Source organism: Apostichopus japonicus, chromosome 9 (genome assembly GCF_037975245.1).
Source record: "Apostichopus japonicus isolate 1M-3 chromosome 9, ASM3797524v1, whole genome shotgun sequence".
In the NCBI taxonomy this organism is placed as follows: domain Eukaryota; kingdom Metazoa; phylum Echinodermata; class Holothuroidea; order Aspidochirotida; family Stichopodidae; genus Apostichopus; species Apostichopus japonicus.
Window position 1 is genome coordinate 2,669,591 of NC_092569.1, and position 26,311 is coordinate 2,695,901.

Genomic DNA, 26,311 nt, shown 5'->3' on the forward strand with positions numbered 1-26,311 from the left:
GAGGGGTTCATGGCACTTCCCCTGGGGAAAGGGGAAGGGTAGGGGGGAAGGAGAGGGAAACATCCCATTAGGGTGCATATGGCTATATCAAGTTCTCACCTGGCTTCCCATTGGCTTCAACATCAACTTGTCTGAGGTCCAAATACTGAGGTAGACTCAATCGTGCTTGGCTCTGGATAGGCTTGTCACGGACTGGAGGCAAAGGCACTCTCAGAGGAGGAGCTATAGGGCAGACACCCTCATGGGGGGTACCACAGTTCTCACACCCTACAAAAGACAAAAAAAAATAGATATATATAAATGGAATTTAGTCCAAACTGAGGATGAAATTTGTCATAACAAATAGGGGGGAGGGGGGGGGGGGGACTACATGTTAAATCTGACTGTTTTATCCAAAACTCCCAAGATGAATGAAAAAGTAAAACAATTTTCTTCAGGGATGGATAACACCTTCCCCCACCCTGCCCCAACCCCCCTGTCCCATCCTATGAGACAAGATACATTTACACTTGGTACATATACTTCAATGTACCCATTCTTTAAATTCTGTGAATCCAAAAAAAATTATCCTTAAATATTTCCCTTTTTACCATCTATGTAGTAATTCACCTTATGAACTCATGGTAACATAGGTTGTTCCTCCCCATCTCTCTCCCTCCATGCCCCCTCATCTTGTTTTTCACACTACTACTGTAGCAGATTTACTTTGCACTGACATATCAACATAGGACAATAATTAGCGCAGTGCCTCCCAGCAACCTTTGTCCAGTTGTCCAATATTGCTACAATCTACAACGGGAAGCCTCTCTGAAATTAATACCGTTAAATATTCTTTCTCTCGCTTTTCTGCATCCAGGCATGAGCCTCTTCCATCCTTCTTCTAAACAGCTACTTGCCATAAACCCAGTGTCTGGCAGGTCCCCTAAATCACCCGCATCCCTCCTCCTCTGTCCCTATCAGTAAATTCTTTTCTAAATTCCTGTCTGCTATGCCGACTCAGAGCGGGGGAAATACTGGTTTTGATATTAGTCAGCCCACACAAACAGTGACAAGTTGTGTCTGGGAGATCAGGGAAATCCCCAACTGATATATCTTTGAAATCCCGGGAGCTTTTCACAATTCTAAGAGTAGGCAGTTAATTGCTGCTTAATAAATGGAAGAAGAAGAGAAAGGAAAAAAAAGACTTAATGGTATGGAAACAAAATTAGAAATCTCTCCATGACTGAAATGCTCTAGAGGAATGCAATTGAAAGATGATTTAAGGATATTAAATGAAAATAAATAACTTAAAAAGGGAAAAAAAAGGAAGGAAAGAAAAAAAAGAAAGAAAATAAAAGGAAGCACTTTGAGTCAAAAGAGTGGAGAGGAAATTAAGTAAAATGGAATCATAAAAAAAATAAAAAAAAGATGCTGGTATTAAAGAGGTTACTGAGGGCCAATTGGATATTGAAACATTTGGAGTTTATTGAAGATTATGGAAAGAAATTGTTTCAAGAAGGCTCAAATCGTGGAGGCCATGCTCTGTGGATCAATCTACTTAATACTGTAATATATGGATTGATTAATAAATCAATTTATTAATTAATTACAACAATCATCATCATATCCACTTTACATTGTACATAGTTTCTAATAGAGTTCGTTTTTGTGAAAGCAAAAAAATAATAGACAAAATAAATGTCACAGACTGAACTTTCTTAAAAGCAGCTTTTGTGAACTATTAAATGTCACCAATTCCTTCAAAATCTAGTAAAAGATAAAAGCTAAAAGACATTGACAGTGTGGGTCAGATGAGGATACAGCCCCAGGACCCAGGACCACTTAGTGTACCACCGAAAAGGATTTGGAGGGGCTCAGGGAAATGTGGGATAAAAAGGCAAGTGTTAGTTAGGAAAACATGAAGAGGGGAAAAAATAGAGCGGTGTTTTTGTTGAAATAGATGCAAATGGTGGATAGAGTATGAATGAAGTGATTACTTGAGTGGGATGTGAACATAAATGAGCTCTCAGAGAAATTGGGGATATGGGGAGGGAGGGGGAGGGTGGGGAGGGGCAAAGTGTGTCTTGCTTAATCATATTATCTTGGGGTAATGCCTATGGAGAACATGAAAGGAGCAGTTTTGGGGAAATTTGACCATATTTTGGGGGTTGGGCAGGGGGCGAGAGAATGGGATTTGGGAAATGGTCCTTCTTAGAGACTTTCCCAACTAGAGTAGAATAAACCCTCTTCCCAAACTTCCTTACAGTTAAACATAGGATACATAGGGTACTTCTAACTGCCTTAAATACCCCCCTCCACCCTCATTAAAGCTGTTTTCTTTAAAATCATGTTATTAAAAGTATGTTTTTTAAAGGGAACTATGAGCCTAACAATTGAAATCTGTATATGTATGTGCAAACATACTACATTGATCAAGCCTACATTTTGCATGGGATTCACAATGTGGTGTTACTCCTCTGAGATATTGAAGACGTTAAGCTTCGTTGGTGTAACAATTATTGTACAGACGACCACTACATCCCAGTCGTACCAAATAGATACACGTACACCTGAAAACCTCCACGTGTGACAAGTAGCATTCTACCAGAGTATTGTCAGAGCTGACAGTCACAAATGACGTCTTCCTCAACGTTTGTCTGGAGAATGTTACGATAACGTACGTTTCACGAGGTATCCTTGACATCTAAGACTAAATTGAATCATCCAATCAACCACCACTGGTATGCTACACTGTTTCAGCTGTTTATTATATGTCGAATCAGTCGCCCTAATAATAATTGGGTCACCCCGGTCTGCGGAGTAGATGCTATATGAGTCGTCTTCCAGTGAAAGTACCTTGACCTCATCTCACAGTGTCACTATATAAAACTGTCAGTCCCGTAACTATGGTTAAATGTCACCGTAGCAACCACATCATCTGAAAGTGTTATAAACCCTTTTAATACCAGATAATTAAATTTCAAAGGTAACTGTGGAGTGAAACATCGGTGACAGCGTTATTAACATCTGACACCTGGTCGAGCAGTTCCCCCTAACCACGTGCCATGAACACTGACAACGCACAGGCCGGCCGTACATCCTTAAAGCGGTATCTTTTCCCTCGTTCTGACCAAACAATATGTACACATCTACTTCCATCTAATCAATGAAACACCTTCATCAAACTAAAAGAGCCATGTGGTTTCAACTGCTTTATTACTAACAGTACCAGCATGTTGTCGTCTATTTTGACAGCCCAATCCCGAAGAATTTTGTGTCCCACAAATCTAATGAAATCAATTTCTTGTTCCTCCTAATAATTTGTAAACCAATTAATTTGACGTTTTGAACTATTAAAATCACATCATGTCTAGTTTACTATTATTTTCTCAGATTCCAAATGACATATCATTTCTTTCAAGTACCTCATCTTCTATCAGTTAAAACTGTCCAGCATGCATGCACTTTACTGCCCCTCCAGGTTGTGACAATTTCAATTTAACGTACAGACTACAGCTTTAAGGATATGCCATGACATTACAGACATCTCGCAAAGTCAGGGTTATGTATGTGTATATATATATATATATATATATATATATATATATATGTACACTTCTAAAGCAGTTTATAATAGGTAGACGGTTCCATATAATAAGCTTGGATAATTCAGGTATAGACCATGCAAAGATCACAAAAAAAATTGACCAATCAAAACGGGAGATGAAGAGATGGTACGGTTGTACGGACAGTTCTCTAATTGAGGACTCAAACGGACACAGTATCCGTTTGATACCTGGTTTGATACCTGATCGTTTGATACCTGAACAGCTGCCTGGACGAGGGCGAGAATTGAGTGTACATCAATTCTTATGTATATTAAGTTTGCATCGATCACCAGTTGACTAATGTCAATTCTGCTGGTGTAATCACGATATTTTGTCATATTTGACAGCTGCCACTAAAAAAAAATAAAAAAAATAAAATATATATATATATAATAATCTATTCAACTTAATGCATTTGATGCCAATAAATTAAACAAAAATATGCCAAAAGTATAACAATATTTATATAAAATGCATCAATGTGAAAACTTGACACAATTTCATGGTTATACCTTGATTTGCTCACTTTCTCGGCTGCAGAATTTGAGCAAAGATTACATTACCAAACTGGCAAACAGCTGGCACGTTTAACAAGCACCCTTTAAAGCGACAGAACTATTTTCCCTGATAAACAAAAAACACTTTTTTGAAATTTAAAGTGAGTGAAACTGTCATTTCAAATATGTCTTAAAACTTATTTCCCTAACGGCCAGAACAAACTTTTCTCAGGTAATATAAAGCTATGCATTAACCAACTCTTCTTACGTCGCAAACCAGCCCTTATTTTGTAATGAGGAAAAGACCATGTAGTGATGAAGCAAGGTATGGGCTGCTGTTCGGGGGGGGGGGGGGGGTGGGAGGGGAGCGTGTGTTAGGAAGGGGAAAGTAGGGGACAGTAAAAACAAAAACGAAACCTCATCTCGGAATTTCGCAATTCTGTTGGAAAGAGAAAGCTGGCATTGGTAAAGTCTACAATTTGAAACACCGACTCGGAAAATATTATCAAATTGGCAATTTAAGGGAGCCAAAAAAAACAACAGATTTTCTTGCCTACAATAGGATTACAAATCCGTCAACCGATAGGATTACAGAACGTGACTGCATTGAAAGATACCAATAACCCCCTGTATCCCATTTGACCCCACACACATTTTAGCCTCGATCTAAAGATGGCAACCATGAACTCGTTATCGGGGGCTGATCATGACATTAACTCACTTTTAAAACAAAGAAACGAAAGACCGGTTACGATTTTGATCAGCCAGGACCGGTTATTAGATACAGTCACATGTTGCCACAATCAGTGTGAAGCAGCCCTTGAAGTTTCGAACTGACAGCTCTTCAGCTTTAAGAGGTAAGCCATTCACCAGCTAACTATTATAGGAGCAAACTCGTTTTCTGCCCTAGTTTTCACCGTTATGGTTGAAAACGACACCTCCTTTTTGCTTGAAAATGATCTTGAACAAAATAGCCGCTCAGGAGGTTGCGTATCTTAGGGGGGGGGGAGGGGGGGTCCATGCATTGCCTTGAAAACAGGTAACCAAAATACTCTAACTGTTGTTTCTTACTTCATACCAGAGGGAAGCAGAGAGGGGCATGGATGTGTATGAGAAAGGAGTATAAAGACATTGCCTGTTAATTGGCTCACCATAAATGTACCTCTCGTGGACAGAGGATTTGACGGAATTTACGGAACCGATGGTGATATTTGTCCGAGCACCAAAAATCACACGATATACATCTCTTCTCTTCCTTTTTTTTTTTGCTTTTGCCTCAAATTTGAAATTCTTTATTACAAGTGATCGAGGATGACCTTTTAATTAGAATTGCAGATGAATCAATTCCACATGAAAGACCCCAGACGTAACCAAGGTCACACGATAGCCTTGCCTCCTTCTCCGGATGCCCTTGGCTTCTTTCTCATGAACCGAGAGATGTTTCACACCTCTGGGATATGTTTGAAGCCTCCCGTCTTCGTCCGTGCCGTCGACACGTTGATCTGTCAACGGCGGTCAAAATCCTAGCTGACCGTTACACCCCGGCCTATCGCCGCTTCACGCACGGCTGCCCAGAGCCATTTACAAACATGGTAGGTGAGTAGCCCCACCACCTTGACATTCTCCTGGGTACCTGTCAAAGGAGAGCTAGGAGGAGGTGGTCAGTCTCAGTGGCATTATAAAACTGTATGACACATACTCATGATTATTCATGAAGTCAGACAAGCCAATCAAAACAATAGAAATCAATCCTTTCATAACTTCAGAAAGAAAAACCCCAAAAAAGAAGACACTGATATAATACCTAGAACTCGTCACTAAAACAGGCCAATGAGAATTCAATCGCACAGGAGCTTCGTATTATCGCAAGTAATTGAATTCCGAAAGTGATACTGAGAGAATTTCAACAAATTTCCCCCTCAGAATGTCCATATACAATGTCCCCTCCCCCCCTCAATACAAAACAAAGGCAGCTGATCTTAGGTTACTGTACGAATGACCGCCTGCTTTAAACTACTTGGATATGAGTATGTTATCCCTCACCGAGAGGTACTAAGTCTCCACATAGACAATCAAATCTGCGACGGTAGGAATATATTGATCGCCAATTTAACGATTACTAATTGATTACAGACCGTTATGCATTGGTGTTCATTTTCAGGTATGATAAGTGATTGATAATTTTTGTACGAATAACAGAAAACATTTTTCTATCCATAGTTCGAGTCAGGAATTGGATATGACAATAAACATTGTAGAGAGTGGTTGGAAGATAATTGCTCCCGCTCGCTCCCCCCACCCCCTCCCCAATTGGGGTCAAAACTCTATATGCTTGCTGTAAATTCCGTCACTAATCTGGTGTAAATTTAAGATATCAAAAATTTATCTATCAGACCAACTTCTCAGAACCTTTTCTTTGTACATCACAACCCCCAAAATTTTGACTGTACACACTCTCTTTGCATACTTCCGAAATATCTTCCAGCCACGTATACCGAACCCCCACATAAACGTAAACTGGTGTTGAGACATGCTGTCGCAGTACTATTCTTGCGGAGTTAACGAAGGTATATTAATAATATGCAAATGAAAACAGTCTCTTTAGAGTCCATCCTCTTAAAAATGAAACCTTGTCCGTTTGTGGAGGAGAATTCGTCCCTATTAACAATGCAAATGGTAATCAGAACCAACCTCTCTCCTCCTTTAGGAGTTGGTCTTTTTTAAAGTCGGAGAGAAAATTATCGATAATATCACAATCAAAATATTTACAGGATGCAAAGCATAATACCGGATAGAAGTTAGTTACACGGTTACCATATTTTCTTGTCTTGTTTTGTTTAATAAGTCAAACCCAATGGGAATCAAGGTCGCAATTTTAATTACAGCCGACACAGGGCGAGGCCCCACCACCAATAGCCGCCCTTTGTCAAATGTTACTATTGACTACATAGGTACTTCTGCTACTGTATATTTTGTTTACAGTTGAAAGTACTAAAAGGAACAAGAAAATAACAGATTTTTATAGCTTCATGAAAGAGGATTATGCACCACTGCTACACACACAATAAAAAAATGGTAATTCTTATGGGGGAAGGAAGGGGGAACATAGGGGGCAGTGAAGGGAGGGGGAGATTTGTAACTGATAAAAGAGGAGCTTATCCTAAGCATCCTGGTGCATTTTGCATCCAGTTCCTAAGTAGCTATTGGAGATACTGAAACTGTTGCCATGGATACAGGAACTGGATGCAAACAGGTGCATGCAATGATCGACTTGGTATCATTATGAATAGTTTTTGTGAGTCTAGCTAGTAACTCGTTAAGGGTGTCGCATTTAAGGTTATAAACTTTCCATCCAGTATTGTTCTGTCCTGTCATCTTTTTGTTGAAATTTTGTCACATTCTAAGGTATATTTTAGACTATATATTAGACCAAAAGATGCAGAAAGTTTCCAGCAGTTTTGTTAAATGTATTGAAGATTATCTACCGAAATATTGCTTTATTCCTGCTGAATAATGGCTGACATATATATATATATATATTTATGCAATTAGGTCTTCTAGTATTAGTTGAACCTCCCTTGTTCAGTTAACTTGGTGATATTATAACAGTCAAGGTTGCTACCTTTCCTTAGCATGGAATGGATTACTGCCAGTCACTTTTAATGACTTTATATATAGTAACAGAGTCTTACATAACCATCACACAAGACAAGCCCACAACGCTCATTGCAATTTTTACCATAGCAACATAGGGAAATTCGGTCTTCGTAATAGAGCAATACCAATTTGGAATGATCTATCAAAAAATTTGAAGTCTATAACTTCAAATTCCACATTCACCAGACATTTGAAAAAGGAATTTATTAACTTGTACCAGTATTATATAATCTATTCACGTATCCATCTCAGCATCATTAGGATATTATTACTGTATATTTAATCCTTATGAATATACTGTATTATTTATATTTGTACATTTTTTGTCCAGTTTCTTCCAGGGAGTCTCCTACTTTGTTAAGTCTTTTTAAGACTTTATAGGAGACTTCCTTTCCCATTGTACACAACTGGCGATAAAACAAATAAATAAATGAACTGTGAGCAACGCCCACCAGAAAAGTGAGCAGTTCTTGACTAGATGAAGATTATAAAGTGTTTATCGACAGGACTTTAATCTCAAATGTCGCATTTAGAATATCAGACTTGTTTGCATACTTTCAACCGTTTCAATACCCTTCTTTCTGAAAATCACCATGGTTACCAAAAGGACGAGGGAAAAACCTGGCCTCACAGTCCCACTGTCTGTACAGCTGTTACTGCAACATTCACGGTCACTGTTTTTATCTTAAGCTCGAACCCATAACCGAAAATTGGACAGATAACCCCTGCAGCAATTAACTACCTTCAATTCGTGTATGATAGGGAAACAACATTGAACCTAAGCTATCTGACACACTTCCTTGTCGTCGATTATCGTCATCTCAGACAGATGTCTTCCTAACTATATTCGAGAGATGAAGCAGTTTTTGAAAATTAACCAGCAGACGGTAGGAAGGGGGAAGTCGCATTATTTTCAGACCTTCAGGGTAAAATCCCTCTCTACAAAATTAACGAAGGAAGCATTTGCCCCAGAGTGATTCGTTTTCATCTACGAGAGAAAAACTACCGAAAGGTAACAAACACGGCTGGGCATATCTCTTTATCTTCATATTAACTGACCAAATCATGTATCTTCAACCTTAATTTATCATCAAATTACCTATCTGCTTAAAGTAATATCAAACTGTTAAATGGATGTAATTACAAAGTAACTAATTCATCTCATTCTAATAAAATTATTACTTGGAAAACATCATATTTGCTATTGGTAAGAGGAAATAAAATGAAAGACCTTAAAGATTAATGTTTGAAAAAAGATGACAAAGTGATATTATATATATGCTTCTCAGATCAAGTATATCATTTGTTAAGTATTTCCTTTCGTAAGCTCGTACAAAGATTCCAAACAATGGAATACTGGATAGAGCCAAATTGGGAACAAACCTCACATTTGCCCTGTACTGTCCTATCCCACCAACCACCCCCCCCCCCCACACCCTCTCCCTGGGCAAGAAATTCATCTACTGTACTTGTCATTTAGCCTCTGAAGAAGATCCTGCTAGGATTGAAATGTCAGGCCAACTTACTTTTACACTTTTTGAATTTACCATAATTTACAACATTTTCAGACTTTGATCTCTGTTTTGACCCCTACGACAGAGAGGATGGTGTTCTTAAAATACTTCTTCTCACCTTCTGTGCTCATCATCTTGAACGGCCTGTGTACCTGTCACAACTTCTCTTGCCATATACTCCAACTCGCACACTTCGTTCCTCCAACAAACTGTATTTAACTGTTCCAAAACCACGATTGAAGAACTATGGTTACAGAAGCTTCCAATACTCTGGGTCTTATCTCTGGAACAAGTTACCAGATCACATTCGAACATGCTATAAACTTTCTACTTTCAAAAGTCTACTTAAGACCCATTTTTTCACTTGTTCTTTTGTAAATTAATTTACTTTCTTTGTAAAGCGCTTTGAGCAGTAACTTTTGTTTACTGATTTGGCGCTATATAAAGTCTCATTTATTATTATTATTATTATTATTATTATTATTAAGGGTCCCTATTAAAAATCACTTACGTAATATGATACATGTAATATATATATTATATATTTTATATTATGTAATATGATATTAATGCACATATATGTGCAAGAACTGCTACCATACTAAGCCCTTACATGGGAGACTGGGACAGGGCTTACAATGGAAATTAATGGAGAGATGATTCAGGTCTGGACTTTACAGGGTACACAGTCAAGAAAATCTTTTTTGATCCCCGTTCCAGCAGTGCACAACTATACTAAGGCATACCTATATTGCTATTCCTAGCTTGATTGCAGGACTTAGGGAAAGTGAAAACTGGCTCATGTAAAGTTTAACATGGCATAACTTGTGGCTGATTGGTAGGTAACTTGTTCGATTGAAGTTAGCTTGATTCTTCTACGTAATAAATCTAAATATCTCAATAAGCAGTATATATTGAATAACTACTTCATATTAAAGTAAAAACTTTTTGGTAGGTGCCACAAAACGTCCCACCAGAAAAATTCACAAATATTTCATTGAAGTAGAATTGATTAATACGCCCAATGGAGTTTGTTACCTGCCTTTTAAATTGAGAATCCCAAACTTTAATCTTGGTTTAAATATTACTTGACCTTACTTCACATTATATGATTTCATCTCAACAAGTATTTTCTCTTCCCATTAAGTCTGACCTTTTCGAATGCTTAATCGTATCTGATGGTACTAAGTTCTGGAATCAAATCAGTGATACAATAAAAAACACAAAATCCTTAAAGTTAATTTCTGATAAGTTGAAAAAAGACACTTGTATATAAATATGAACACTTCTAGTGTACCCCTATGTATTTTCATCTCTATTTTAGTTTATGTTTCTATTTGACCATCTGTCTAGTTTATCCCAACTGACTGCTCCATTTCTTTACTGCTGGGCAAGTTACGGGGTGGGTCAATATGGTGGGTGGGGGGGGCAGATCCTCTTCTTAGCTTTCTATTTTCCCTTTTATTTACATTTACTTTGTAATTAATTATGTTACGGTGGGCTTCTTGTAAAAGCTTCGGCTTCAAAGCCCTTCCACCATTTTCTTATCAATTGTTATATGTCTTTTCACAGTAAACATTGTAATATATGCACGAAAATTGCAAATAAATCAAATCAAATCAAAATCTCGATTCATCTACAGCCTTGTTCACACTGGATAACTCGACAGGGGGTCTGATACCGTAAGGATCGCAACATGATTGTACCATGGAGGGGCCTGACCCCGCTTGACCCAAGATATCTGGTTGCTTGTCCAACCCATGCACTTCCACATTATAAACACACACCGATGCAGCGAGTCTAAGATGGACGCACTCTATTATTATTATTAATATATCATTATTAAATGACTTTTATATAAATCACTTGTAAGCTCTATAGCACTACAACTAGATATTAAATTGATTTGTCAAAAAAATGATTGCGACATGTTTGGAGTACTAGAATTAACACCGTTCTTTTTCGACATTGATCCACCGACTGTTCTTAACAGCGGATGAAGCCCCCCTAACCATATTACCCGCCCCCTTCCCTTCCCCTCCCCCCAAAGGGACAACAAGATGCTGATCCTCATTGCATTCTCAATCCTAAACAAGGCCTGCTGCGATCACCTCATGATGAACATACTCCACACTTCTGCCAGTGCTTTGTTCTTCAAATTACTCTTGTCAGCTTTGGCGCTCGTCATGCTACCATTTTTCTCTTCTCCTATATCCCCTTTTGTTTTCGATGGGAGTCGTACAATCACACACCTTTCCAGTTAATTCACGTGGTATGTTTCACTCATTGAGTTACACCGACTACTCAGCCCGTCAAAAAAGAATATAACCCCCCTGCAGGTTCTTCGGAGAACGATTCCGTCGTTTGAGTCGCAACATCTCTCGTGGTGTCGCGTGACATGTTTACAGGCCGATATCGCAGCTAGCCTGTCATTAATTTATTTAATAGCGATGGTCTTTAGTAATTTAACCGAGTGCAGAACCTACCTAGGTAGCTAAAAACCCGCTGGAACCTCGACAGGTTTTGCATACATGCATGACTCTACTCCTGGTGACCAATTACGACTAATCGAGAGTAACAGATTGCAACACAACAGTCATTTTTTATAAATACAGACGTATATTATCGATACATTAAAATAAGTAGCCTGTTGTGTAAAGGGAACATGACCATAGCCCATTTGCTTGATTAAAGCTCTGCATATTTAAATCATACAGCAGCTCCATTTGATTTCTAATTCGTCCTGTCCACGGTTGGTATCGGGTTGGCGACTTGTCAAACATCTTGAGCATTTAATGCCGACCGGCCTGATCATTCGCGGGGATCATTACCGATATTGCTTGGAAGGATCTGGCTGGTCGACGACAACGACAGGCTGACCAGACGGTTACTTCATGATTACATCATGATCTGAATTCATAGACGGTCTTTCAACGTGCCACATTTGATGATTGAGTTCACGTCTTCGGTAGCTGTAATTTGCAGCAGGAATGGTGATACGGTACAAGGGAACACTGCAATCCAGATTAAATTAATTTTGAAATAATAGGAGATTACATGTTCATCTACCACATGCCTTCATCCAGTGTAAACAAAGACACAAACTAAACACAAGTAAAAATAACTATTAATTTGTTCACGATTTTCTTTCACCGTGATCGCGGACTGTCAGGGTGCTCAATTCCCACGTTTGTTTAGCCCCGCCCTGTGTTTGTGTCGGGAAAACGATAATGGCAGGGTACAAACTTGTTTTTAAGTTAACATACTTTTATATATGAGTGAAGAAGAAATTTGGATTTCCTCAGCTTGTCAAATCACTCATACGGGTAAGAAAAAAAAACATATTTCAGGGAATTAGTGAGAGAGTCTATTTGACACAGGAGGTGGGTGACTTTACTTAGTGAGATGGTGCATGCTTTTGGGATGGGGGCATGGGTGGGGGGAGGGGGAGGAAAATTAGGAAAGAAGCTTGAAACTTCAAAATATGAGAACCAATATCTAAGTCAAAAGAGCCTTGGTGCAGGGACAGAAAATGGGCCTGAGGAGAATATAGAATTTTAACATTTGGGGCCTCCAGACGCCCCGCCGGGGGATACATTACCGGACTTGACGATTAAAGAAGGGGGGGCTACCTAGATATCTAGATGAATAGGCAATGGGACCCTAAAGAGAACGTGGGGTCCATTCGGTTTTACTGACCGAACGTTTAATATCGACACTAGCCACTAGTCGTAAGGCTGACTTCGGCAGATAGGTTGGTTACTTCTTCTCGGTACTTGTTAATGGGGCGCCCTGGGGCCTGGACACCACACACCATCCACACCGCCCTAGTTAGGCAGCTAATGCTTCCCCACAAGTGGGCGAGTAGATCCGTAACTTGATCACTATGACTATAAGTAAACAAAATCGAGTATGATTTCTTCAAGATCCTAACAGAAAGATTAAAAAAGAGCCCCCCCCCAACAAAAAAAAAAGTACTTAAGAACCCATTGATGATAAATGACTAAATGTTGTCACCAACAAAAAATTTTCACCACAATAATTTTAGGCATTGGCAACGGTCAGTTTTCAGAAGCTCTGGAAAACAGTGTTCCCAACATGCAAATGAAACCCCTTCAACATTGAGAAAGTGAGGCTGGACTGGACACTCTCGCGTACACTTGGTGCGGCTATGAGAGGCTATCTCGTGAACCAACCTATTTACAGGATGGCCTTCTTAATTCGTCGATCCCAGCCAACGGACTGGCAAGATTTTGATACGAGCAATTTCAATTGTACTTGACTTGAGCGTGTTGGGTGTAATTCTATACGTAGCAGGTAGGGTAGACGGCCCTAATAACGCACAAACCCTCTCTGACGGCAAGTAGCATGACGCGCTTTTGCAACACTATCCACGGTATTCTGTCGGCCTCTTAAGAGAAAAAAATAAATAAACAAAGACAAAAACCAGTTTAGCGGTATAGTCTCTGTTATATAGTGATAGTGATGCGAAGAAATCTCAGGGAAAAAAACGAACGAGAGGAAGAAAGGAAACGGCACGTCCCATCGACAAAGGATCGGGAAACAAAGGTGCGTCAAATTAAGTCGTACAGGTAGACGAAAACTCCCGAGTCGAGATTTTTTGAAATTTTCGACTTCAAACAGCTCTATAAACCATTTTAAAAAGCACGAAATAGTTGAAATGCATTCTCCCTTCCCCTTCCTGTTCTCTCCATGGGAACAACACTTAAGCAATTCTTAGATTTGTAAATTATGTTTAATATCAAAACTTGTAAAAAAAACAATTTTTAGGATTTGAGTATCAATTTGGCCATCTTGTGAAGCACTTAGACCTAACTAATCCTTGATAAGGAATTGGGTGATATGGCTTGGTAAAACCCTAGGGTTAGAGAAAAGAGATACATTGGCTCATTTGAAAAATCTACTCCTGTGGTGTTCCTGGACCAATGCAAGCTGGCTTATATTGGAGGAATCTGCAGGACCACAAGAAAATGTTAGGGAGGGGGGGGGGGGGTAAGCAGGGGAAGGTAAGGGGGTGAATGGTAAAAAAAAACGCACTTTTGTAAGGGAACAATTTCATGCTTCATGTTTTGACTGACAAATTCATTTCATTTTTCCCTCCCTTCACCTCCTACTCTCTATTTTTCCTACATCACTGTTTACGTTGATGTCATAGCTGATAAAAAAATTAAGTACTTGAACAAATATCCATCACCAAGGGTGATGACCTTTGCAGGCAGGTCAGATGCTCTATTTTGCCATGTCTGTAAACACAAGTATAAAATCAAAAAAATATTCCAAACCGACCAATACAACATTTAATATATTCCTGCTCTTCAATAAACTTTGGGGATAGAGAGTCAGCCAAATTTGTAAACAGTAAATAAATCCACGAGAAACAAACTCAAATTTATGGTTTTCGAAATCCAAAACCGCACCGAGAGTAAACCGGTTAAAGGACGGGGAAACGATAACGGCAGGGTACAAACGTACCAGCGTTACAATGTGCCTTTACTTTATACTGAACTCTGCTCCCAAAGGGTTTGTTTTCAATTCCTAAAACTACTTTCTAAATATTAAATATATTAAAAATCGGAGCTGCATGTGGCAGCATCTGTCGTTCTGGGGGCCTCAATGTTCTTGTCGCTCCTTGCGGTTATTCATGAAATTGTTGTTGTACATTTTAGCCCGAATGAATTGACATAATTCTAACCATGTATGCAGCAGTCTTAGCCCTTCCCCTGTTTTAGTCAGCAATATACAGGGATGAGACTGAGCTGGGAAAAAAAAATCTGAAATTTATCGATCGAATTTAGAATTTTTTTGTCAGGTAAGGAGGGCTTAAATGCAAAATGGTGGACTCTAGATGGAATCTATCACATCACGTAACTCGCCAAAAAAGTGTGGAATTTCTGCTTATATAATTTATCCATTAGCTTTTTTGAACCAAAAAAAGGCTTTTTTTGCTTGCTTTGTGCTACTTGATTCCACCACTGGTCAAATTCGGTGTTCCTTCCCTTCACAGTCCAGCATGTTCGGCATAAAAATAAAAAAAATTAAATTAAAAAAAAAATAAAAAAAAATAATAATAAAAAATAATAAAAAACGCGAATTACGAAAAAAAACGCGAAAATGAAAAAAAAAAAAATCGGAAATCCACGTTTCCGCGGAAGAGTCTCATGCCTGAATATAGCAAATTAATCTAAACCTGCATAATCCTTCACAGATATCAAATCTGTCGTCAGAAAAAAAAAAAATGTTACATAAATGATTTTTACAAATTTCTCTTTTTTCCTTCTGGTTCCCCCATCAAATGAATATATTGTAAATAATAACATGAAATAAACTTTCCTGTGCAAGTAACTATGACAAAATATTTGAAATTACTTGTGTGAACTTGCTCAAAATTAAGTTCTCAATACCCCTACCCCCCCCTCACCCTGCAAAAGGCTTACGTATTACACTTTCTTGAGTGATGTGAGAAAAATAGCAACTACAAGGGACTTGTCAGCAGAATAACTTGCATCTGTAAGTCTACTTGGCATCATTTTAGCTATGGGTTACCAAGACACCCCCTCGCTATTCAAAGTGGGGTTCGCGACCCTTTTATGGTCGCCCAAAATATTTTGTGGAGGGTCGCCCCAAAAGTTTAGAAGAAAAAAAAAAAATTGGCGATATTGTAGATATAAAGGACGCCAGGTTTACTGATATCCAATGAATACTGAATAGCATATAAATGGTACGAGCATACAAAATAAATGATTTGCAAGATTGACGTGATACACTTTCTAAAATTATTCGATATAATAATTAAAAAAAAAAAAAATTATCGGAACAAAACGGAAAGTTCATGTATGGAAACCATTTCTTATATAAAATTTTCAATTCAGCCCCACATTTTTGTCTTCTAATAATGATAATAAACCATAAATAATGCATGACGAAAAAGACAGTGTGTAAGAATAAGCAGTAACTGATACTTCCTAATTCGTACGTCGAATCTAAAAGGTAGCCATAGTCGTCTCGATGGATGTACATGACGAAGATGATCGGTAAAAGCAAACAGACGTTGGTCACGTCTTCGCACCTTATGTCACAGTTTTGTTTCCACGACATGCAGTTCTGCACCCAAGGTAAAAAAAAAAACAGCGTAAACAATGATACGAAGACAAAGGGATTTTGGGATTCAGGTTTGTCCAGAGCACTGTCTGAGGCGAATGATCAGTTGTAAACTTATAAAGTCTGTCCGTACGTCCGTCCGTCAGTCGTGGTTAATAAATGTGATGAGATTAAGGGGAGCTGGAGTGTGACTGATGAACCTTAATGTCTGTATGTTTACTTTATTGAGGTTCTCCCACCACAGACAATATTGCAACCAGACTTGACCTAAGATATAAAGACTGAAGCTAAGACACTGTAGCCACATCCCCAGATGGGCAGCTGAAAATATATATATATATATCCCGTCTGTCTGCACTAGCAAGGTATCATTAAAATTTGGAATGAGCTACTCTTAAAAAACTCTTAAATTAAACTATAAAAAATAAAAAAAATTATTGAGAATCAGCACTAGTAAATCTGTCAAGGCACAGGATACGGTAGGAGGCCATTCCCAGACAGATATGTCTTGCATATTTACGACCTACTGCATCACATTTCTCGCCGTTTAAATGCATTAGTCCATTTTAAGAGTCTTTTTTTTGGGGGGGGGGTTGCTAACGTTACGTGAAATGGAGGTAAAATGATCTTAGCATGTTGTTGGGCAGAAATGAAAAGTGGGAACGTTCCTCTTTGCTGCCTCTGTGTGATCGATATAATGAAGAATGGAAATAATTTAACAAAGTAAAGAAAAGGTCTCCATAATTGAGAGTAGATTGTTAAGAAAAAGACTCAATTTTAGAGATATGCTCACAGGTGAAGAGATTTTTGTTTGTACAATCCCATCACAGATGGCAGGAAGTCACTTTCCTATGCAGTGAAACGACCGTAAGGGATAACTGATGTTACAAATGGGATGTAACAAGGCCTGCCCATGACGAACGGCCGTCTTTTAAACGGCGACGCAACCGCCTGCCAACGAGCTATGATGCTCCTACGCGGCGACGCAGTCAATGTAGTGCTTAAAAGTTAAATCTCCATCTGTACGATATGTACACAGATCTAGCTATTGCACCGTTTGTAAATATGGCCGTCCTCTCTGCGAGCTACCTCGCGCCAGCCTCTTTGTAATGGAGGATAACATAACGAGACAAAGGTGGCGATAGCTGTCGATGACGAGCCGGCCTCAGTCAGACCACTGGCCGTCTGTATAATGACCTACAGTCAAACTGCTCCAGTCATTCTTTTTTACAGGTGACTATACTTGTCATAAAATCCATTTCCTTAGGTCACAATTCGGTGAAAAAGAAAAGAAAAATGGAGACAGAGAGAAAGGGAGAGAAGATAAAAGAAAGAAAGAAAAAAAAAGAAAAAAATTAAATGTCGTTGAAAATGGCCAGCTGTATAGAGGTTTTTTTCTAGCAATCGTAAGATAGAAAATGGCAGTGTTGCATGACGAAGTAATAACTGACTTGTCATTTGGTAGTTTCGGAAAACTGAATAATTCATGCGCTGGCCAATAATTATCAATTAAGTCTACAAGGAGGAGAAAGTCCTGTCAATCAGAGTTCTTAACCCTCTGCCCCCCCCCACCCAACCCCAACCATTTTTTTAAAAATCGTGTCTTTGTTTTTGGAAGTAAATTTTATTTTCCTACCGATTCAAGGTAAAAATGGCAGTCTGGGTATTAGATCCATTTTTTGAGACCTCATTAAGAGACAGTATAGTGTACACAATGTATTTATATATTGCTCTTTTTTTGTGTATGCCAAAAAAAGAAAAATGAAAAAAAAGAGAAAAACCTCTTAACTTTTTCATGCCTGAGGGACAAGATTGAGATCTTCAACCCCAAAGGAACTGGCCTCAAAAGAAAAGTACCACATACATTCATTTTGTGACCTAGAATCAAATCTACCCCCAAAAATGGGAACAAACCATTCAGTTGGGAGGGAAAAAAAGAGTTGGTTTTTTTGTTGTTCATTTTTAAAAAAATCTTGTAGAGTAAGATACTGATGGAATAAATGGCAGGGATATTCACAGAGAAACATCTCATGAATTGAAGCACTGGTAGAAGTATAATTCTCGGATATGAATAATAATCTCTCATCCATGGGACTAAAGGATTCGAAGACCGATCCTGAAATTTAATAAATTCAAAACTAGAACAAAAAAGTTGGGATGGAAGGATTGCCATTAACTTTTGTACGATTGAAATGACAAACACATAGATTTGTGACTTTACGAAAGAAAAACTTACAAACGAACATTATACTGAATACTATATGCGACAGTGAAATATCTTTCCTGGCAATTTTGAATTCCTTCTATAAAACTGTGGAAATTAAGAATTATTTTAAAGCAGTTTTGCATAATTTTTGGTACAAGTTCTCACCAATTTGTGTCCAAGCTGTCCTTATGGCTGGAGGCGATTGCTCCGCACAATTGCTGAAAAAAATTGCATAAAATCTTTCCAAATTTGGTGACATTTTGCATCTGGCAACAGAAGAATGGATGATGTCATCATGACACTTCGGCTGAAAAATGTCTTTCTTTTTCTTTATAAACTGTCAATCAATTCATCCACAGGGGAAAAAAAAAATATTGTCTACAAAACTATAGATACAACTTGATTTTACATAGATTCCAAGTACAGAGATTCCAAGTACAGAGATCGTAGACAGCTTAAGCAAACAATCCCTTTGTATATTTAGCTTTCAAGGATAAATCAACAGAAAAAAATGATATATAATAGCCTATAAAGGTGAATCTTTTGAAGAGCATTGGCTCAGATGATATCATAGACCCCTCACTCACTGTGACCCAACTCCCTGGCATAATTAAGGGAAGTTTAGCCAAATAGCCAATCAAAATACGTTCCATTCAATGATCCACTAATGATATCTCAAGTATAATAGGGGGGCATTGAGTGAGCCAGGGTTTCCAACTAGCAGTGTGGAATAGTTATCTCTTCGATGTAAAGGTTTCACAGTGTTTGCCCCTAGAAAATACTTTCAATTGTTCACAAAAAAACAGGGTTTGATAAAGTGTCTCCAAGTTTTAGTCCCCATCCAGACAGATAAGTGGGTTAGTATTATTATTATTATTATAATATGTCATACGGTACTTAGTAATTTAAAATTCATGACATCTTTGTCATTCAATTTGCAAATCATATTAGCATTAGCAGCGATATTTCTATGTTTCGTATAAAGTACTTCATGAGTCAAAGATGTGTATGACTATAATAAGGGTCATCGCGGGTATTAGCTGGTTATGTTTCCGGGTGGCACTACATCTCCGATATACTTCCAGACATTACGGAAAGTTATATTAGACGAGCTGTTTTGGATTGAGGAAGAAACTGAAGAATACTATAAAGATGGTACTCAAATGCTTGTGGATAGTTGGAGCATGGGTGACCATAAATTGACTTGCTAGCATACTTGGGGGCCAATAATAATCACCTAGGGCCCCATCGGAAATGGGCCGACATCTTGTCAGCCCAATGGGTTTAGCTCCTGTTACTATTTTTGTTCTTTTCAATCTGTTTCATTCTTTTATGTCATCTCTGTTATATTTTGTATTTTGAAAAATCTGCGGCGAGAATACTACAAATAAACAAAACTATAAGTGCATATTGGTTCAAAGATCACTTTCAGTGATAACGTTACAAAAAGAACTCGATATTAATGAGGGTAAAAAAAAATGGGGGGTAAAAAAAAATTGCATTCTGGCTATATTGTCTTATCTGAATGACCTAATCCAATTTTTCTTGGAAATCCTTGAAATGATTCAAGGACAAATCCTTTTGTCTTTTGCCCAAATATGGTATTATTTGCCTGCAGGGTGTCTTGCTATACCCTACTGAGGTGTCCATATGCATCTTTACAGAATCTTTTGAAGGCCATCTATACCCCTGTATGGACTCTTTGAAAAAACAGCTCCAGCCCATTGGTCAAAATAATATCTCGAGGTAGAATGAATAACAATTTTCTGACAGAAGTACGTAAATTACGAGAATTTTCAAACTGTCACGTGTTGCGTATGGGTTCTAGTTTGCGTCACCATGTTTAATACAGAGTCGAGAGGAAATAAATAGAAAATAAATAGAAAATAAATAGGAAATAAATAGGAAATAATAAATACAAGTGAGTGATCCTTATTTGTGAACCTGTTAAATTTCTCATCTCTTAGCTGGAAACAAATTTTCTCGCCAAACAAATTTCAAACAATTCGTTTACTTGACAAGCGACGATTATTTTCACACATTTTCCTCGATGGAAATGACATTTGCTGAGATTAGTCTATTCATCTTTCCTTCGAAATAAAACGTAACAAAAGGAAAAGGAAAAGTTAAAAAAAACTTTGGACGATCGTTTGTAAATTTGTGGATGCACTCAAGGAGATGGTTCGATGTTTAGGGCCGGTGAGAGGTGAACAACTGGGACGGCCAAAGGCAATTTTCATCATCATAGTCTCTGCCCGCATCGTTTCACGTTCACAGCAATTATTAACGTAATGTCGTTTATATCCTCAACCACAACTTTTAAGCTATTTTGTTTACATCTAAGTCAGTGTTCTTATGTATCTTTTCTCTGTGTGGACTCCACATCTGGGAAAATAGGAATGATGACCACTGAATTTTATCAAAATGAAGGACATTTTTTTCCCAAATACTTATAGCTCCATTTTAGTGCCAAATTCCTGTATAAAATATCAAGTCAATATCTATGTTATAACAATTAAGAGTTGGAAAATGAATAAAAAGAAAAGGGTTTTCCCCATCAAAAATGTCAACATTGTTTACAGAGAAAAATATATCGTATCGTGACCACAAAATACTACCAAGTTTTTTTACATAAATTTCTGTATTTTTGCCATATTAGGATATATCATATGTTGATTGAAAATATTTGTAAATTAATGAAGCAAGAGTTTCCAATATTTGCTGCTAATTATATAAATCTAGGGTGCAGGGCACAGAATTTGAAATACACCTTGTCACAGCTGAGGTCAGTGTTCAGTGTGAGCTACATATTAGAAGAGTTGGGTTGCATCGAAAGTTATGTTTAATTGAAAATATTAACAAAAACACAGGAATTTTTTGGGGTTAAATTACGGCAAATTGTAAGATCATTTTTTGCGGGACACACTTTATCTCTTCTGTGAAATGAAAGTGTTTTAGCCAAAATTTTTGACTTTCTGAGAAAATGACAGAGTTTGTAGGCTGCTACAAAAACATTGGAAACCTAAAGGTGTCGGTTCAACTGAGGGGGGGGCGGGGACTGAGGGGGGAGTGGATTTAACTCCAATTAGCAGATCATACAAGCCTATAAACGATCAGCTGATTCTTCAATACCAACTGCAGTTAAATCAAAAGTGCTACTCGGTCACAATTGAACAAACGACTGCTACTCCATACATTCCCACACGAAATACCCTAGCTGGTTAGTTTCTACAGTTTCCCTGCTGGACAGAAGTGGGTAATAATGACCACTATAACAACACACCTTTGCAGATTATCAAATGGATAAAATGTTTAGACTACAAACAGGCCACACACACACAAAAAGCAAAAGAATAAAAATAGGGAACAGTCAAGTTAAAAGAAAGGACATATCCATTTATTCTTCGTTAATAATTCCCAGAGTGAACTGACGAAAGTGGTACATGTGGAACTGGGTTAATCTATGGCCGCACATCGTGAATATAGAAATAAAAAAATTGTTTATTATGACACATAGTCTCTTTGATGTAAACCAATTGTTTCTAGAAAGTTAAATCTGTACTCTAACCAATTTCGCGAGTGACCTTTCTCCCCCCCCCCCCGCCCGCCCGCACTACTGTTTAACCCACTTATGGGATGAGGCGGGCATCCTTGAGAATTACCAGACGAACTGACACGTACGTACCCAAAGCGACTGCAAAATCAGGTCATACAGTGCGTATCAGTGTTGACATAAATGTCGTCTAACTGTGAAACAGTTAATCGGTGACGGTGGTGTGTAGGACTCTATATTTACAATGCTACGAGTCTCATCGAGATTATGCCCATTCATGTAGATGCTTAAATAAAAGAGTACATGGGCAAAAAGAAACGCAGAAAAGTGACTCGGAAATTATAGACAAACTTTGCAAAGCGGCTGAGCTTCAAGAGATGTTCATTTTGGCATGAACAAGAATCGCCATGGTGACTTCATTAATCAAACCCCTGCTGCACTCTTCCAACTCAAGGACCCAGTCCTCTCATTGGTCAAGAGACCCCAATACGTAACCGTTTCGTTTCTCACTACAGGGGCAGGCATTGAGTATGTGAGTAATATAGCAGCAAGAACCTTAAAGCTTCGGGTATTTCTGCAGCAACTTCTAACCAGTCTCGAGATATTCTAACTTTGCCAATTTTCACCAGCATAACATCTTTCACTCCCCCCCCCCCACCTCAAAACAAAATGGCGGTCATCATCTGACACTATTATTCGATGCCAGAGTGATCCTCATACTTTGACAATTCCCCGTCGAGCCTTCTTACTTATATCTCTGGAGGATATCCCCATTTCCGTTCGATAAAACACAGAACGATATGCGCAACATAAATTTGGGTTTTCGTGTACATATAAAATTGTTTTCACATGTGAATGAACGACGGAAAACTGACAAAGAAGAAACAAACATCACGGCACTTGTACACCCTAGTTACCACTCAGCATGAGTTATTGAACACTTTTTATTCATCCACATAGGCTCACACAATATAGCTTTGTATTCTAGATATTAAAACGTCTCGGTGGAACGAGGAATTATGGTACGCAGCCTGTACCATCGGGTCGACTTTCTTACACTCTTAACCGGGTGACCATATTACTAGCTAATCATCGCCCCCCGCCCCCCCCCCCCCCGGCCCCCCTCCATCACTCCTCCATCTATTCTATCATTTCTATTTTATATCTGGCAATATTTCCAAAATGAACCCATATTGACCGCCAGCTGTGTACTAGCCTACCTGATTATACCAAACAAGGGCAGTCTTCTTCACTTCCCCCCCCCCCTCCCCCTATTTACTGACACCCTGCTGAAGCAACTGTAGGGTAGAACTTGTGAATTGTATAATTGAACAAAAGTGTGACAACTATTCCTTTTTAGCTCTGTATTTGGAAGACATTTGACCATAATTAGATGAATAAAACCACAATAATACGATTGCTACAAGGGTATGCATCGAGGATTCCAATGTATAAGACACCCCTGCCCCTCACCCCCCCCGCCCTCAACTTCCTACTTAAAATTGATCAAAAACTGAAACTTGAAAAAGTATTAAAATTATCAACCTGTAGTGCAAATCCATGGAGACTATAAGGATTCCTCTTGTTTGTTTGTGTTACGCCCCCCCCCGGCCCCCCTCCATCACTCCTCCATCTATTCTATCATTTCTATTTTATATCTGGCAATATTTCCAAAATGAACCCATATTGACCGCCAGCTGTGTACTAGCCTACCTGATTATACCAAACAAGGGCAGTCTTCTTCACTTCCCCCCCCCTCCCCCTATTTACTGACACCCTGCTGAAGCAACTGTAGGGTAGAACTTGTGAATTGTATAATTGAACAAAAGTGTGACAACTATTCCTTTTTAGCTCTGTATTTGGAAGACATTTGACCATAATTAGATGAATAAAACCACAATAATACGATTGCTACAAGGGTATGCATCGAGGATTCCAATGTATAAGACACCCCTGCCCCTCACCCCCCCCCGCCCTCAACTTCCTACTTAAAATTGATCAAAAACTGAAACTTGAAAAAGTATTAAAATTATCAACCTGTAGTGCAAATCCATGGAGACTATATGGATTCCTCTTGTTTGTTTGTGTTACTTTCAATTCTGTAAATTAAGTTGAGGGGGGGGGGTGGGGGGGACGGCTAGCCTGGCAAAGCATCTCGCTTTTTCTTCTTCTTCTTCGCTGTAGCTCTCCCTCACTGCCTCGTAATTACCGATAACCTCTTCCATCCTCATCTTTCTACACGAGTAGAAATCCACTGAACTGAATAAGTTATACGCATTCGATAACTAAACACACACACCATACGTACATTAATACAGACTTGTACATGTATATAATGATGTTAGGTGAGAATCCTTGGTACTACTAGAGTGTTAAGAATGGATATTATTACCTCTAAGATTTAGCCAACTCCAAAGACCAAAGACCTCCGATATGATGTGATCCCTTCCTCCATTTCTTTCAGACTGCTCCCAATTTTCCTTTCTTTGTAAACCCCTGTTGTCGTGCTTCTCGCATGCTGCTTCCTCTCCATGCATCTCAGGGATGCAGCATTCGATCAAACTTGCTACTCCAACAAACCACCTCGACCAACTGTTCTATATATTTCCCCTCATCCCCGACTAAGACAAAAAAATAAAAAATAAAAAAAAAATAATTAAGAAAGCTGTCCACTCGTTTTAGCCATCTCAAAGGCATGAGTTTTATGATAAATAGATAAACCTTTCTGCACCAGTCCATGAAGTTTTGCCAAATTGTTTTTAAACTCTGGGTTTTTTTTTTTTTTTTTTTTTACCGAAGCATTTTCTCGAGATAATTTTGTGGTGGCAATGGCTCATAAAAAGAAGAAGGTGAGTCCTACGATGATCGTAGGAAGAGAGAGAGAGCTGATGAAATACGGGACGCTGTTGACGGCAGCTGATCTGAGAGAGCCGGACTCGAGATATATGGGTCTGTGTAGCCGCAAACTGTTTGCTTACACTGTAATCATGAAGCAGGAATCACTCGGCTATTAGAGAGTAGGACTAGGACGAGGGTGGCGGTGTGTGTGGAATGCTGTGTGTCAGGCTACGGCAGTCATGTTTCACCGCTGAGGCGACATGTTAGATGGATCAGTGGCAAGCGGCACACACTTTGTGGTCAGCTTGACGACACAGATGGGGCCCGATATACGACGAGCGCAAGGGTCGTGGAAGCAGACGACTTGGAAAACGTTGCATATCGTGGTCTGTATGGAGTCTAAAACATGAGAGACTGGATCATCGGTTTTCACATCGGCTTGTTACGGAGGTCCATCAGGAGGGCGAGAAACCGGGGAAGGCGGAGACGCGGGAAACGTCGGTCTCTCGAAACCGGTAATTAATGGTTACATTTCCACTGGACGCGACCGTTACGAGTGCCCCTCGGGCGATATAGAGTAATCGATCGAGTCTTATCGAAGAATCAGATTTGGCGTTAAAAATTTCAGCCGGTACTTGAGAATATCAAATGGCAAATAGAGAAAAAGGGGGGGGGGGGGTAGTATTACTAACACTTGGAGAGAACTGCATGGTAGTAGGTTACATGGCATTGAGCGTGGATGTGCGTAGACATCTTCTGAAAGCTGTAGTTTTGCATCGGCTATAGGAACGTTGAGTCATAATCTATCTGATCAAATGATTTCGTATTCACAGATAATTGCGTTAATCGTTTTACTGTAATTAAGGAGTTATTAGAAAATAATTCTAGTGCTTCACTAATTTATTTAATACGATTTGGTTTCTTGTAAATTGACATATTCTGAAGATTCTGAAGATGATACTTATTCAGTTGTTCCTCAACCTGCGTGATATGTTTTAAATCAGTGCATTTCACTGTAAATGTGTTTAACTGTCGGAGTCCACATGCAAAATGTAACATAAAACACAGCTTTGGCTTGGATTACAAATAAGGAAGCCAAAGGTAAGCCATGAACAAAGCTCACACCATCAGGCATCAAAATCCTGGGTTTTTTTTACAGTTTGGGTGGGTGGGTGGTGCATCATGTATACAACATAGTCTGTAAAATGTGGATGTCTGACTAGGTTAACCTAGCATTGACCTTATCTAATAACTCAGCCATCTTACATGCCTGGCCATATACCAACTAGGTCATAGGTCAATATTAGGCATTTATCTCAATCTTGTACAAAACTGGAATG

At 38.8% G+C, this 26,311-nt stretch overlaps 1 protein-coding gene across 4 annotated transcripts in view; it reads right to left on the reverse strand.

The window, feature by feature from the left end:
• LOC139973307 (uncharacterized) overlaps nucleotides 1-26,311 on the reverse strand; it is a 253,733-nt gene that overhangs the window by 41,290 nt on the left and 186,132 nt on the right. For 3 of the 4 annotated variants that reach the window (XM_071979897.1, XM_071979896.1, XM_071979898.1), the window contains one exon: nucleotides 100-267. In XM_071979897.1, coding sequence (XP_071835998.1) covers nucleotides 100-267 — 168 coding nt within the window. Of the gene's footprint in view, nucleotides 1-99; nucleotides 268-18,745; nucleotides 18,778-26,311 lie in introns of those variants that run through there. The other variant, XM_071979900.1, reaches the window with a different exon arrangement.